Source organism: Mus pahari, chromosome 20 (genome assembly GCF_900095145.1).
Source record: "Mus pahari chromosome 20, PAHARI_EIJ_v1.1, whole genome shotgun sequence".
In the NCBI taxonomy this organism is placed as follows: domain Eukaryota; kingdom Metazoa; phylum Chordata; class Mammalia; order Rodentia; family Muridae; genus Mus; species Mus pahari.
The window spans coordinates 34,894,075-34,907,571 of record NC_034609.1 but is presented as its reverse complement, the minus strand read 5'-3'; the positions used below and the strand labels follow the sequence as shown (position 1 = coordinate 34,907,571).

The 13,497-nt window shown below is 47.0% G+C and overlaps 1 protein-coding gene across 2 annotated transcripts in view; it reads right to left on the bottom strand.

Annotated features, from left to right (window-relative positions):
• Positions 1-12,432, bottom strand: part of Znrf1 (zinc and ring finger 1) — an 89,841-nt gene extending 77,409 nt beyond the window's left edge. For both annotated transcript variants that reach the window (XM_021220500.2, XM_029532352.1), the window contains exon 1: positions 11,367-12,432. In XM_021220500.2, coding sequence (XP_021076159.1) covers positions 11,367-11,790 — 424 coding nt within the window. In that variant the 5' untranslated portion in view covers positions 11,791-12,432. The remainder of the gene's footprint in view (positions 1-11,366) is intronic.
• Positions 12,433-13,497: the final 1,065 nt, after the last annotated feature.

Below are 13,497 nucleotides of genomic sequence, written 5' to 3'. Positions count from 1 at the left end.
TTTTATGTGACTGGAGTTTTTGCCTGTAAGAGGGTGTTGGATCCCCTGGAAGAACAAACTGTGCTGTTAATCACAGAGCCATTTTTCCAGTCCTCCCAAACCCAATTTGAACCAAAAGTATTAAAGGGTAAAGTACAGCTCTACAAATCCACTCTTTGAATGATGGTGCTCTGACCTTGTAACTTCAGTCTGGAAATAAGAAACACAGACACTGACAGAAGCTACCTGTGACCCATGGATGGGCATCCTTAGGTCAGCTGCCATCTCAGAACCCAGAGCCACCTCTGTGGCTTCCAGTGCTCTGACCTTGGGCCTGTTTCATGATCCTTCTACAGTGCAATGGGATTTGAACAGATTGACAATGTCGAGGCTCCAATTTCATTGTTCATGCTGTGGCATCTTCTCATTAACCCAGGCTTCTCTCTTCTGTTCTGTTCTGCTGTCCTGCATTTTGAATTCAGAGCCTGGTGCCAGCAAGGAAAGCACCAGAGTTGTCATGCAGCAGCCTCTGGCTGTATTCTACCAAGGGATGTATCATCTACAACCTACTCACATCCCTCCCCCAACAGCTACCAAAAATTCCCCTGGTGAGAAATGCTATTATAAGAAGGGGTGGCTGCTTTGTGACTCACACTGTTTCATTAAAAAGATTTTTTTTTTCCCCAAACAAATTTTCAGTAAAGAAATCCAAAGGTTTTCCAAAGCCACAGCAAAATAGAACAGCTCATGATAGTATTTTTCATAGGTCTGCCACTTCACTGGAGGTTCCTAGACCCAAATGCAGGAGACATTTATATCTGCTTAGCCTTTTGTGTTGCATTTGGCCTTTAGGTTAAGAGAAGAGTAGGAACTGATTGATTAAACCCAGCTCGTACATAATATAACTGGGTTTGTCAGGTATTAAGATAGAAGGCCACTAGCTTGCAAGTCAGCACTCATCACAGGTCTCAGAACCTCTCCAGGGCATCTGGTTACAAGGGCATAGATGCTTCAACAACACCTGACCAAGCATGAGTAAAACCAGTAACTGATGACCTATGTGGGTACTGGGGACAGTTGTTACAGAGGTAAATGGTATTTTAGAAAGCTTCCTATCTATCTTAAACAGTATTATATCTTTGAGAGTCTAAATAAAAGAATACGCAGTATTTCACAAAACTAATTTGTCAGTATGGAATCCCAAGGGCTCCTTTAAATTACTGTAGAATTTCTAGAGTCCTTAGGGGGTAATCAGGATAAGAGTCCTAGCCAGCTCTCCTCTACAGGAAAAAAGCTACCGAGATGGGAGAGTCAAAAATGTCTCCAAATTGCTCAGAAATGTGAGCAAAATGACCATAGAGGCTTGGGGTCTGGGGACTTTCTAGCTCTGTCCCAAACTGTCTGAGTAACTCTGTTTCTCCCACATACTAAGAGACCTCCTTTGACCTTAGAAGATATTGTACAGCACACAATATGGAAGTAATTTGGAAGAACTGTTTGTGAAGTATGTTTTAATCATATTTTAATCATATTTTATAGAGAGAAGGGTACTAGAAACAAGAAAGTTCATTCCAAACTGCAGAGGCTGTTTTAAATTTAAATGAAAGTTTAAAACAAAAAACAAAAAACAAAAAAAAAAACCTGTTAAACAGGCAAATGACCTGAATTTGTATTTCTTCAAAGATACATAAATGGCTAGGAAAAAACAAAATCATATTTACCAATCACTGTGACAGAAATATAACCTACAATCTTACTCATTAGGTTAGTGACTATCTGTCTGGTTCCCAAGAAAGGCCTTTTCCTAAGGTCTAAGGCCCCCATTGTCCTGGGGGCTTACAGAAAGTTCCTGCTGGCAAGAAGGGAGTTGTTTTCCTTATCTCTGGCAAGAGGATCTTGAGGCTATTCCAGTAACAAGGTGGTACCTATCAAGTTTGTCAAGGTCAGTGCTAGCCTCTAGGCTCCCTCAGTCCCTGCCCACAAGCCCCACCCCAGCTCCCAAGCCCCATTTTCTCTCCTTCCCATTTAACCCTGAAAATCTTCCCCTGGTCGCTTTTCCTTGCTCTCCTAGACAGCCTTGGCAGTCTGGGATGAACTTTCTGCCTTTTCACCTAGGGACGGCTATTTTTGTTTCTTTACTGAACCCATTTTCATTCACTGTTAAAAAAAAATTAAATTTGGGGGCTGGTGAGATGGCTCAGTGGGTAAGAGCACCCAACTGCTCTTCCGAAGGTCCGGAGTTCAAATCCCAGCAACCACATGGTGGCTCACAACCACCTGTAACAAGATCTGATGCCCTCTTCTAGAGTGTCTGAAGACAGCTACAGTGTACTTACATAATAAATAAATAAATCTTTAAAAAAAAATTAAATTAAAAAGCCAGATATGGTGAGTCTGAGCCTGTAATCCCAGCACTGGAGAGGCAGAGGCAGGCAGATCTCTGAATTTAACCCAGCAGGGTCTACACAGTGAATTCCAGATAGAACAGGACAGCAATAGAGCAAGACCTGAGAGAGAGTAGAAAACAGAAGTTCTGAAACAGAGAATCTGGAGGTAGCTCAAGGCAGTGTTTGAAACCAAGTTCAGTCACCAGCATGAACAAACTGGGCAGGAAATCCTAGCACTCAGAGGTGGAGGCAGGAGATCAGATGTTCACATTTATCCTCAGCTACACAGTGAGCTTGTCAGCTTGGACTGTAAGGAAAAAAAAAAAAAAAAACCAACCTGAATCAAAAACAGAGAGGAGGGGCCAGGTGTGGTGGCACATCCCTTCAATCCCAGCACTCGGGAGGTGGAGGCAGAGGCAGGCGGATTTCTGAGTTCGAGGCCAGCCTGGTCTACAAAATGAGTTCCAGGACAGCCAGGGCTACACAGAGAAACCCTGTCTTGAAAACAAAACAAAACAAAACAAAACAGAGAAGAGGGACTGTCTCCTACCTCCAAAACAAAACATCAACAAAAAACACAACCCAACCATTTTACTCCAAGGTATATATGGGAAACTAGGGGATATGGCTCAGTGGTAGAGCCTAGAACATATCCATCGCTAGAGAGGTGGTGGTGGTGGTATAAAAAAACGGTCTCAAAGAGTATCTGCACATCTACAGCAGCATTATCCATAACATGGATAACATCATGGATAACAACAATCCATGCGTCAGATGCTTGGAGAAGCAAAGGTGTATACTGTCTACTGTACACTCTAATACAAAGGTGTGCGCTGTCTACGGTACACTCTAATACAAAGGTGTGCGCTGTCTACGGTACACTCTAATACAAAGGTGTGCACTGTCTACGGTACACTCTAATACAAAGGTGTGCACTGTCTACGGTACACTCTAATACAAAGGTGTGCGCTGTCTACGGTACACTCTAATACAAAGGTGTGCGCTGTCTACGGTACACTCTAATACAAAGGTGTGCGCTGTCTACTGTACACTCTAATACAAAGGTGTGCACTGTCTACTGTACACTCGGTGTACACTATTGTACACTCAAATACAAAGGTGTACACTGTCTACTGTACACTCAAATACACACCCTGTGGTACATGTTCAACCCTAAGAGAGAAGAAAATCCTGACTGGAGATGCAACCACAGGGATGAAGGTTAAGGGTATCCATTATGCTCAGTGAAAAGAGTCACAAGACAAATACTTTACGATTACTTGCATCCAGTTCTTACTGTGGCCTACAACTATACACTGAAAAATAGTGAAGATGGTAGATTTTATTACACATATTTTATCAAAATAAAAAACAACCAGGGTGCAGGACACAAAACTATCAATACCATGGCATTCTGAAACCTACATGTACCAGACCAAGGGGCTCTTTTACAGACAGGCTTAAAAAGCAGTGAGTCATGCTTCCTATGAAACATGGTGACCAGAAAGAAAGCAACTCTAGGTACAACGAAGGTACTTCAAAGTCCAAGGGTAAACAAGATACCACTGAGAAGACAGAGGGCTGGGCCCCTTATACTGGGTCATGTGAGACATTTCTCAGTCTGTTAGAAACACAAAGACCAGACCAGAAATAGGGGTTAGGGAAAAAACTGAACATCACTGAAGAGTTCAGAAAAACGCCTTACAGCAGCCTCACACACACTAAGTGTTCATGATGAAGACGACAACGCTAAAGCCACAGGAACATGCTTAAAAAGGAAGAAAGTGGGCAGGAGAGACGGCTCAGTGGTTAAGAGCACTCACTGGCTGTTTTTCCAGAGGTCCAGAGTTCAATTTCCAGCAATCACATGGTGGTTCAAAACCATCTATAATAAGATCTGATGCCCTCTTCTGGCACGCAGGTGTGCATGCACATAGAATGCTCATATACATAAAATAAATAAATCATTTATGTAAGTTAAAAAAGCAAAGATTCTTGAAGAGAGCGCTAATCATCTTCATGGTAATTAATTCCCAGCACCTACACTAGTTCCTGGCCCCTGTGTGTACTCAGTCTTAGTGCAGTCAGTTTCTACACAGGCAGGAAACTCTCTGCTTTGAAATAGAGAGGAAAAGGGGAAACTCATAATATATCTGCTTCAGTGTCAGGAGTTGTCCTAGATCTCCAGCTCTCGAGCTGCTGGGCCGGCTTGTGTGAGATAACTCAGTGCCCTTCAGAGGTACTGACCGAGCCGGGCGTGGTGGCGCATGCCTTTAATCCCAGCACTTGGGAGGCAGAGGCAGGCGGATTTCTGAGTTCGAGGCCAGCCTGGTCTACAAAGTGAGTTCCAGGACAGCCAGGGCTACACAGAGAAACCCTGTCTCGAAAACAAAATCAAAAACAAAAACAAAACAGAGGTACAGACCGCCAGAGGCAGCGGGGCCTCATGAAAATCATGGGAACAGCCACAGAAAGGGCCATTGGTTCAATTACTGCCAGGCTGTTCTGAGGCACTCAGTTGTCAAGACCACAGCACAGTGGCTTAGGCCTTTATGTAGTAGACAAATGCTTAATTCCATGTGGAAAAACAAAACAAATGCTCTTGTTGGTGAAAGACACTTGTGTGGATCCTGTCTAGAAAATACCCAACTAGGGGCTGGTGAGATGGCTTAGTGGGTAAGAGCACCCGACTGTTCTTCCAAAGGTGCAGAGTTCAAATCCCAACAACCACATGGTGGCTCATAACCATCCGTAACAAGATCTGACGCCCTCTTCTGGAATGTCTGAAGATAGCTACAGTGTACTTACATATAATAAATAAATAAATCTTTAAAAGAAAGAAAGAAAATACTCAACTAGTTTAACAGCATCAAAAATAATGGCTGCACCAAAACAAACAACCCACCAAGTTCTTTCTGTTTCAGAAGGAAAAAAGGGAATTCACGACAAGCTAAATTTACATGTACATGTTCGAACTGTACTCTCTGGATCTGTTTTAAACTCAGATTCTGGAGTCTCCTCAGCACCACTAAATTCTGGGAGTAGGGTCCAGTCATCAGCATTGCTATGAGGCTCCCTAAAAACCACCAGGCAGTCAGCAAGGCTACTCGGGAGCCCTCACTTATCAGAGGCTCCTGTTTGTGTCTGTTTCATTTCTGTTGTCCAAGAGTGCACTGTAAATTCTTGTCATGTCTCCCTAACTTTGAGTTATAGAAACAGCGAGATACTGTGACTGTACCCTTCAGCTTGCCTCCCAAGGCTAACAGACAGGGAGACAGCAAGGTGAACTGCCGCATCAGTTCAGAAGCCATCCCAGCAGCTGATTTAGGATGAAACTTGGGTCCTTATAAACCTGCACCTGACCACTGGTCTTCACTCTTATCCAACCAGCACATCCGAGACAGGATACAAAGACAAACCTGGTCCTTCCTTTTCCCCCACTTTGGTTTTCTGAGACAGGGTTTCTCTGTGTAGCACTGGCTGTCTTGGAACTCACTTTGTGGACCAGGCTGGCTCATTAATTCAGAGATCTGCCTGCCTCTGCCTCCCGAGTGCCATCGAGACCACCCAGTGATAAGCCTGGTGCCTATGAACAGAAGATTGAGGAGGACAGAAGCTAGGTCTCTGAGAAGCCCCTTCCGGTACCTAAGCCTATTATAACGTGAAGATGCTAAGAACCAACCATTTGATTTAGACTGGGGCACAGCAAAGCTCAGGGAAAAGAATGACTAAAAATCACCGCTCATCTATTATGCTAAAGACTAAGGTTAGGATTCAGGTTTGGAGCTTGCTTCAAGAGTCCAGTACCACAACCTCAGGCCTGCTATCATTAACCTAGCTTAAGGTTCAACAAGAGTGGGACCGACATCCCTCTTAGGGCAACACTGGTTCCCTATGGTGTTTTTTCTGCCAAATTTGAAAGTATCACAAGTTTTTACTTTTTTTGTGTGCCTGTATGTGTGCATGTGTGTATGTGGGCATGTGGAGGTCAGACGAGAATTTGGGGGAGTTGGTTCTCTCCTACCACCATGTGGGTCCTGGGGACTGACTCAACTCATCAAGCTTGGGCCCATGCCCTTCTCTGCTGAGCCACACTGATGGCTATAATTGGGTATTCTGAGTTCAGTGCCCATTGAACTTGGGTGGAATATCATCACAGTTATAAAATATGTGGCAGGCGGGCGTGGTGGTGCATGCCTTTAATCTCAGCACTTGGGAGGCAGAGACAGGCTTCTGAGTTCGAGGCCAGCCTGATCTACAGAGTGAGTTCCAGGACAGCCAGGGCTATACAGAGAAACCCTGTCTCAAAAAAACAAAAATAAATAAATAAATAAATAAATAAATAAAATAAAATATGTGGCATGTTCCTTCAAGACTGGAGGAGTACTCTTTCTTTGGTTAAGGGTGGCCTGGCTTACAGCATTCCTTGTGACATAGTTGGAGATGAGTCTTTGTTAAATATTTAAATATCCACATCCATAAAACAACCATGTTAACAACTTAACCACTCTTGCTTGCAATGCCTTTCAGACCTCATGGGGAATAGTTAACTATGACCCTTAGGAAATTATCTTTGCCTGAAGGAAGCATGGAAAATAAGTCCCTTGTGGTAATAGAAAACTAAAAATTCTACATTAAAAACCAAGTCTTCATGAAGGCTGGAACTTTTTTTGCAGAGCTAGGCAGGGAGTAGATCTAGCTCTTTAGAGACCACAGAATGCTTTTCCTTTTTCAGAAAGCTCAAAAAGGCCCATTACCTCTAGCATACCTACAGTGAGACACAAAGACTTCTTGAGCCACTCAAATAGATTTGGCAACTGTTCTTCACTATTTAAGACTAGAAAAAGTTTAGAAATCCTAGTGTGACAGTAAACTAGAACCCAGGAGAAATGCTGAAAGCATATTCAGACACTTTTCTAAGTCACTCCATCTTAGCCCCAGTTGGTGGGTTGGTTAAAATACAAAACAAATTTGGATTTTTTTGAATATACATATGTATACAATAACTTGACTAAGAAGCCAGATCAAACCAACAGCACCCCCAATAGCCAGTCACAGTCCCAGTAGCCAGCCATTTTACAGCAGAAAACAGCAAGCTCATCTCACAGGTGGATTGGATACTTCATGTTTTCTCCCCACATTTGGAAACCCCGACTCCAAAGTTAACAGGACTACTACAAAAAAGAATGGCCAGGCCTTTAGCATCAGAAAACCAAAAGCCACAGAATCACCTCAGGACAAGCCCAGCACCTGACTGGTGGAAGGAAAGGGCTGTTCATGCTTCTCAAAGGCTCTCTCCTCTGGCAGTGATGGGAGAACTGGATGATACAAGGCAGACTCCAGACAGCAGGGCCTCCAGCTGGGGCCTATGTTCTCATTCCTGAGGAGCTCTGTCTATCAAGTTCTAAGGAGACAGAGAAGGCAGGAACAATAGCCTTTCCCCACAAGGCCATCCATGTTCCACTTGGATTCCCTTAGCCTTTGCTTTTGTGTATACTATCACAAAAGACCCTCACCAATGACTGCAGGACAGACATCTACATACAGATAAAGATATACTAAAGCCTGGAACTACACATCTGTCTGCTCAAGGTTAAGAGCCAGGCCCTTTTTCATGAGCCTAGCCTTCCCACTTAGTGGCTAGTTACTTTCCAGGGTACTATTTCCTGGAAACAGACAAAAGGGGGCCAGAGTGGTGTCTTAGAGCACAGGTGAACATATGCAACATATACCTATAACTGAAACACTGCAGAAGTTTCGTGAAAGCGAAGGATTAAAAGTTCAAAGCCGAGCCAGGCGTGGTGGCGCACGCCTTTAATCCCAGCACTCGGGAGGCAGAGGCAGGTGGATTTCTGAGTTTGAGGCCAGCCTGGTCTACAGAGTGAGTTCCAGGACAGCCAGGGCTACACGGAGAAACCCTGTCTCAAAAAACCAAAAAAAAAAAAAAAAAGAAGTTCAAAGCCAACCAGTATTATTTAAGTTTGAGGCCAACTGGGGTCACATACTAAGACACTGTCTCAAAACAAACAATAAATAATCACATAAACAAAACAAAGTAATAGATAAAAAGAGCCAGTGTTCTGGCACTGCCAGGCCTGCACTCCAGCCTCACCTCTGCTAACTACAGCCAGTTGTCTGGGTTCCTCACCTCCCCTGTAAACTAGGAGTAGAGTTACAGTAATGAATAAGTCGACGGACATAAGCCATTCAAGTTCCTTCATCCAGCAAATACTAGTTAGTGTTAAGCAGTGTAAGAATTACAGCAGCACTCAAGAGCTGGTCCTGGCCTCACAGAGCTGAAAACTTTAGTTACACTACAAAAAGAAAAATAAGTAAGCAGATAAATGCTTATAAAACGTGCTTTAAAAAAAAAAAAAAGTAACATTATCACAAATGATTGAAAACAATCACAGGAAGGGCCAGATATTAAGAGTGCCCACTGAGGAAAAAAATCTCTGTTTAGCCCTAAAGGGTCCAATGGAGCTATCTATGTGAAGACGGGAAGAGCTAGCATTTCTGTCCTAAGGAACTCAGTATGCGAGGGTCACAGCACGAGGAAGGCACAGGAACACGGAAGACAAGTGCAATTGCAGAATATCCTCTCCTAGGGTTTAGAGAACAACCGTTACAAGCTGCTACCATGGAGGATTACCACATCTATTTTTAAAATAACAAAGATGAGCCTAGAGAAAAGTGCTTGTGTCTTGTCCAAGGTCAAAGTTACTCAGCAGAGGACCTAAGACTGAAAGCCCTCAGTATTCTACACAGCATAAGCCCACAGTTTTGACTTATTTCACTAATGACAGCTCCCTGCCTTGTGGGAAGTCACCAAAGCACCTTGAAAACCCAAGTACTCGCACTGTATCAGTTTCCGGGCATGCAGTCAATCAAACACTGAAAGCCCTACCTTTGGAATCTTACACAAGAGCAAAAGCTGCTCAGACATAACTCCAAGGCTCTACAGCAGTAACAGCATCTCTCCTTGCAGCCATGAACAAGAGAAAAGGATGCCCCAGAAAATTCCACGGCCTGTTCTAAGAGACAGAACACTGATACAAACGAATGCTCACCTCTGGTGAATGGCACAGGAATCTCAGTCAGACTGGTACACCCACCCCAGTAAAAGCCATTTGGGAATTCAGAGAGGCAGGATGAGGTGAACTGCAGGATGCCAGGAGCATTCAATAGGCTCAGAGTCTTGCAAAAAGGACAGGATGGTTCTATGTACTAAAAATAAGTAAATATATACAAATACTACCTATAATGTTAACCAAAGCCTGCCACATATACTTTAAAGACACCCAAAGGATGACTCTAACTTTTCGTGTATTCCCATCGCTCAGTGGGGCTCCCTACTCCCATGACTGGGTGGGAGTAAGGTGGAGGGGGAGAACGATAAGCCTTCATATCTGTAGAGTGTGAAATTTTGGAACTCAGAGAACCTGACAATGGAACAAGGATAAAGAAGTTTCTATTAAGAGATGGACTTAGATAACTCCTTTTCTCCTTCCCCACACAAGCTTGTATAAAGGAATTTGTTTGCAGCACTCAAAATTGTTTTAGAAGTATACCAGTAACTTACAAACATAATCATAATCGTCTCACCAATATAGCTGAGCCTTCTGGACTCAACTAGTTAGGGAAGATTATTAATTCCAACATGCCTAACACAGGTCGGATGCCTAAGGGTACCAAAAGCAGACATGCCTGTATCTGATCCCGAGCAGTTTAGTTAAAGTCACAGAGGCTCTAAGCCAGCCACTGTAACCCACCAAAGTTACTTCAAAAATGTAAGATTATGGAATTGATCAAAAGAAGGAGATACAAAACAAACCAACCAGCCCTACCTTGTTTTGAAATGAGCTACCACAGTGACCGCACAGGTAAGCTCTCCATAATGTACCCTGAGGACAGGAGCAAGCTTTCTCCTACATAGTAACTAAAATTCCCCAGGTCAGGCACTAGAGTCTGAATACTTAAATGCTTCGCTCCGACTGGTAGTTAACAAACAGCCACCCCACACTCCTTTTGACCGGTTTTCTAGAGGCCTGCCCTGGCTTCTCAGGACAGCCAAGCAGACAGACCTGTTTTCCTGTAGAAGTCTCTGCCAGGCCTTTGCTGCCCTACCAGCCAGGGCCTGGGAAATCCCCCTTCAGTCTTTTCCTGGCCTGTCACCAGAAGTGCACAGAATGAGTTCATCTTGATCCTTTCCATCTTCCTCTTCCCCAGTCATGTGCCAACTGTGGGGCAATACCACCCCACCTCTCCTGTGCTCTATGAAAAGGGTGGGGGGGGGGAAAGATGCAGAATCACGGGAAGAACAAGCAGTTATCGTGAAGCAGGAGAAAAAGAAAAGATGGAGGGATGTGAGAGTCCCTGAGCCAAATCTACTGCATGCAGCACGAGAGAGACCAGAATCCTGGTCCTGCAAACCCAAAGAGGGAGGCTTTCCACAGAGCAGACCACACCTGTCTAAGCCGGCCTCCTGTTCCATTTTAAACAATTGATACAGCAAACCAGTCGGGTGGAAAAGCTAACCACCTCCCTTTTCCTGGCGAGGGTAAGAACCCTAATCCAAGAATCACTTGCCCCTAGTTTTCTTTCTTTTCTCACTCTTTGTTTAGAAGACACTACCTCCTTAACCAGAAAGGTAGGTACCATGCTGCAGTGGCAGAAATGAACAGTCTCTCTCTGACAAGACCTTTGAGGATCGTGACGCTAATAAATGCGACCTCAATAGGCAGGTTTCACTCAGCCATCCACAAGTGAACACATGCCTGCAGTCATAAGCAGCAGGCTCCACAAGCCTAGTAGGCAGCTTTCCCCCTAGGCAGTAGTTATCTTATTTGATCCTATTCATCCTCTGACATGGAAGGAACGCAGGGGAAGGGCAGGAGTTAGCTTCATACCCATACCTTAGCACACTAAGAGGTTTCGGGCGCCCCGGCGCGCCCTCCCTTGCACTCCACCCTTCAAGGCCTCCGTCACCCGCGGACTCACCACTGTGCGAGCTGAACCACCTGGGTGCGATGTGCAGAGGTAGAGCATCCGCCAGCGAGGCTCGGGAGCCCAGGTACAGCATCCCGTCTCTATGGTGACCGCCGCCGGTCTCTTGGTAACCATTGCCGTGGGCATAGGTGGAGTCCGACGTGGACCCTCCGCCGCCCGGCGCCCTCTCGGAGTCGCCGGTCCCGCGGGAGGCGGGGGTGTAGAGACTAAAGGGTACCCCTCCGGCCGTGCTGGGGTCCATGCCCATGCCCGCCACCGAGCTGACCGAGCGGCTGCGCAGCCCCATCGCCCCGCCGCCCGTCCGGTAGTGCCCAAAGTGGGGCGCCCCTCCCGGCGGCGGCACGGCGCTGTCATCCGTAGAGACCCCCGGGAAGGGGCCCCGAGAGCGGGCCGCCGTGCTCTGCTTGCCCCCCATGTTCGCCGGGGCCCCGGTGGGGCGGGAACGTGGAGGCTGAGACCCTCCCCCACTGCTCAGAAGCGGGTGGAGGGCTGGGCGAACATAAAGGCGGAGGGTTGGGGTTGGGGGGAGTCACAAAAGAGCCCCGAGGGGAGAAAAATGAAAAAACGTGAGGGGGGGAGAGGAAATCCTCAAAAAAAAAAAAAATCCGCGGGGTGGAAAAAGCAAGCGAGCGGGGACCCCAAACTAAGAATTTCAAACTGTCCAAGCCGAATGCATGTTCCCCTTAAGGTCCGAAGAAGCGCGGTCCGGAGCGGGTGCCTCGCGCCACAGGCCGCCCCCGGGCTCGGGAGCCTGAGGAGCCGCAGCGAAGGGAGGGAGGCGCCGGAGGAGGCCGCTCGTCCGACCGCCCGCCCGCCCGCAGCAGGAAGCGGCGGAGGCTCCGGTCGCCGCGCCGCTCGCGTCCCCCGTCTCAAGACTCCACGACCGGCGCCGGCGGCCCTCACTCCTCCAGGCTTCGGGAGGGCTCGCGGCGGTGGGGCAGCCAGGCGGAGCTCTGGAAGCCGCGGTCGCGTGGCGTCGCGCTCCGGCTCCAGCCGCCGCCGGCCCCGCCAGCCAGCCGCGCCGCCCCGCTCGGTCCCGGGCTGCGCTCGCCGGCGCTCCTCGCCGCCGTGGAGACAATGGAGGGCGGCAGAGCGCACGCGCGGCCCGCGCCCCCTCCCTCCTCCCGCCCCCCCCCTCGCCGGGTTAACCCCTTCGCGGCCCCTGCGGCGCGGCGGCTAGCTGCGGCCTCGGAGGTCCCCACCCACCCAACCGCCTGCGCCCCGGGCGGTCCAGGGACAGGACGGCTCTCAGCCGCCGGGCGTCGGCGACAGAGGTCAGACTTCCTCTGGAACCGAGCACTGCTGGAGTCGCGGCGAAAGTCGAATCACTGTATTCAAAACGAGACCCTGAGTGGGGGGAGGGGTAACGACGGTTTTAGCCGGTAGGAAGGAAACACGGAGAAGAAAGAAAAACCAACTAATAAAGCCTACCTGGGTTTGAGGGTCACTGGGCGAGCTCCCCTCCCGCCACAGACCTGCCCTCACAGCACCCTCTGGTGGATGTGCTGTTCATTCGTTTGGAGGTTCTCTCTCCAAGGACCCCAGCCAACCTTAGGAAGTTTAGCATGGGGGGTGGGAGGGGTGGGGGAGGCAGTCAGCCTTGAACCCAAACATCAGGAGTCTTAACATTTGGGATTAGTTATTAGGAGATACAACAGTGCCCTAGTGGCGCATTAGATCAGAACCAACTATTTGGGTCTAGATCAATTCCTTAGGCTAGAATATAATCCTCAAAATCAATAGGTGGAAAAAAAAAAAAAAAAACAGAAAAATAGAACCATGCAGCAGAGAAGCGGTTTTAGAAACTCCTTGCCCAAGGCCGATTGCCGTTTTGTTTACCATGTATTTTGACATAGAGCCACAAGGCAAGGGCACAGTACTCAATAAATATTTGTTGACCAAATTGCATTTTGCAACAGAGAATCACCTTTCCAGGTCAGTCCCAGTCTTTTTCATCTGTTCACTTTGCTCATTCTTTGAGCAAATAAGTTTTCAAGTGCTCACCGCTGAGCACCGTGAGCATCACCCAGTCACTTAACCTGACCTCCTCTTGTCACTCTGTCAAGTGGGCCCCGTGCTTCCCGAAAATGGAATTGGAGAAAGATTAAAAAGGGCTAATAGA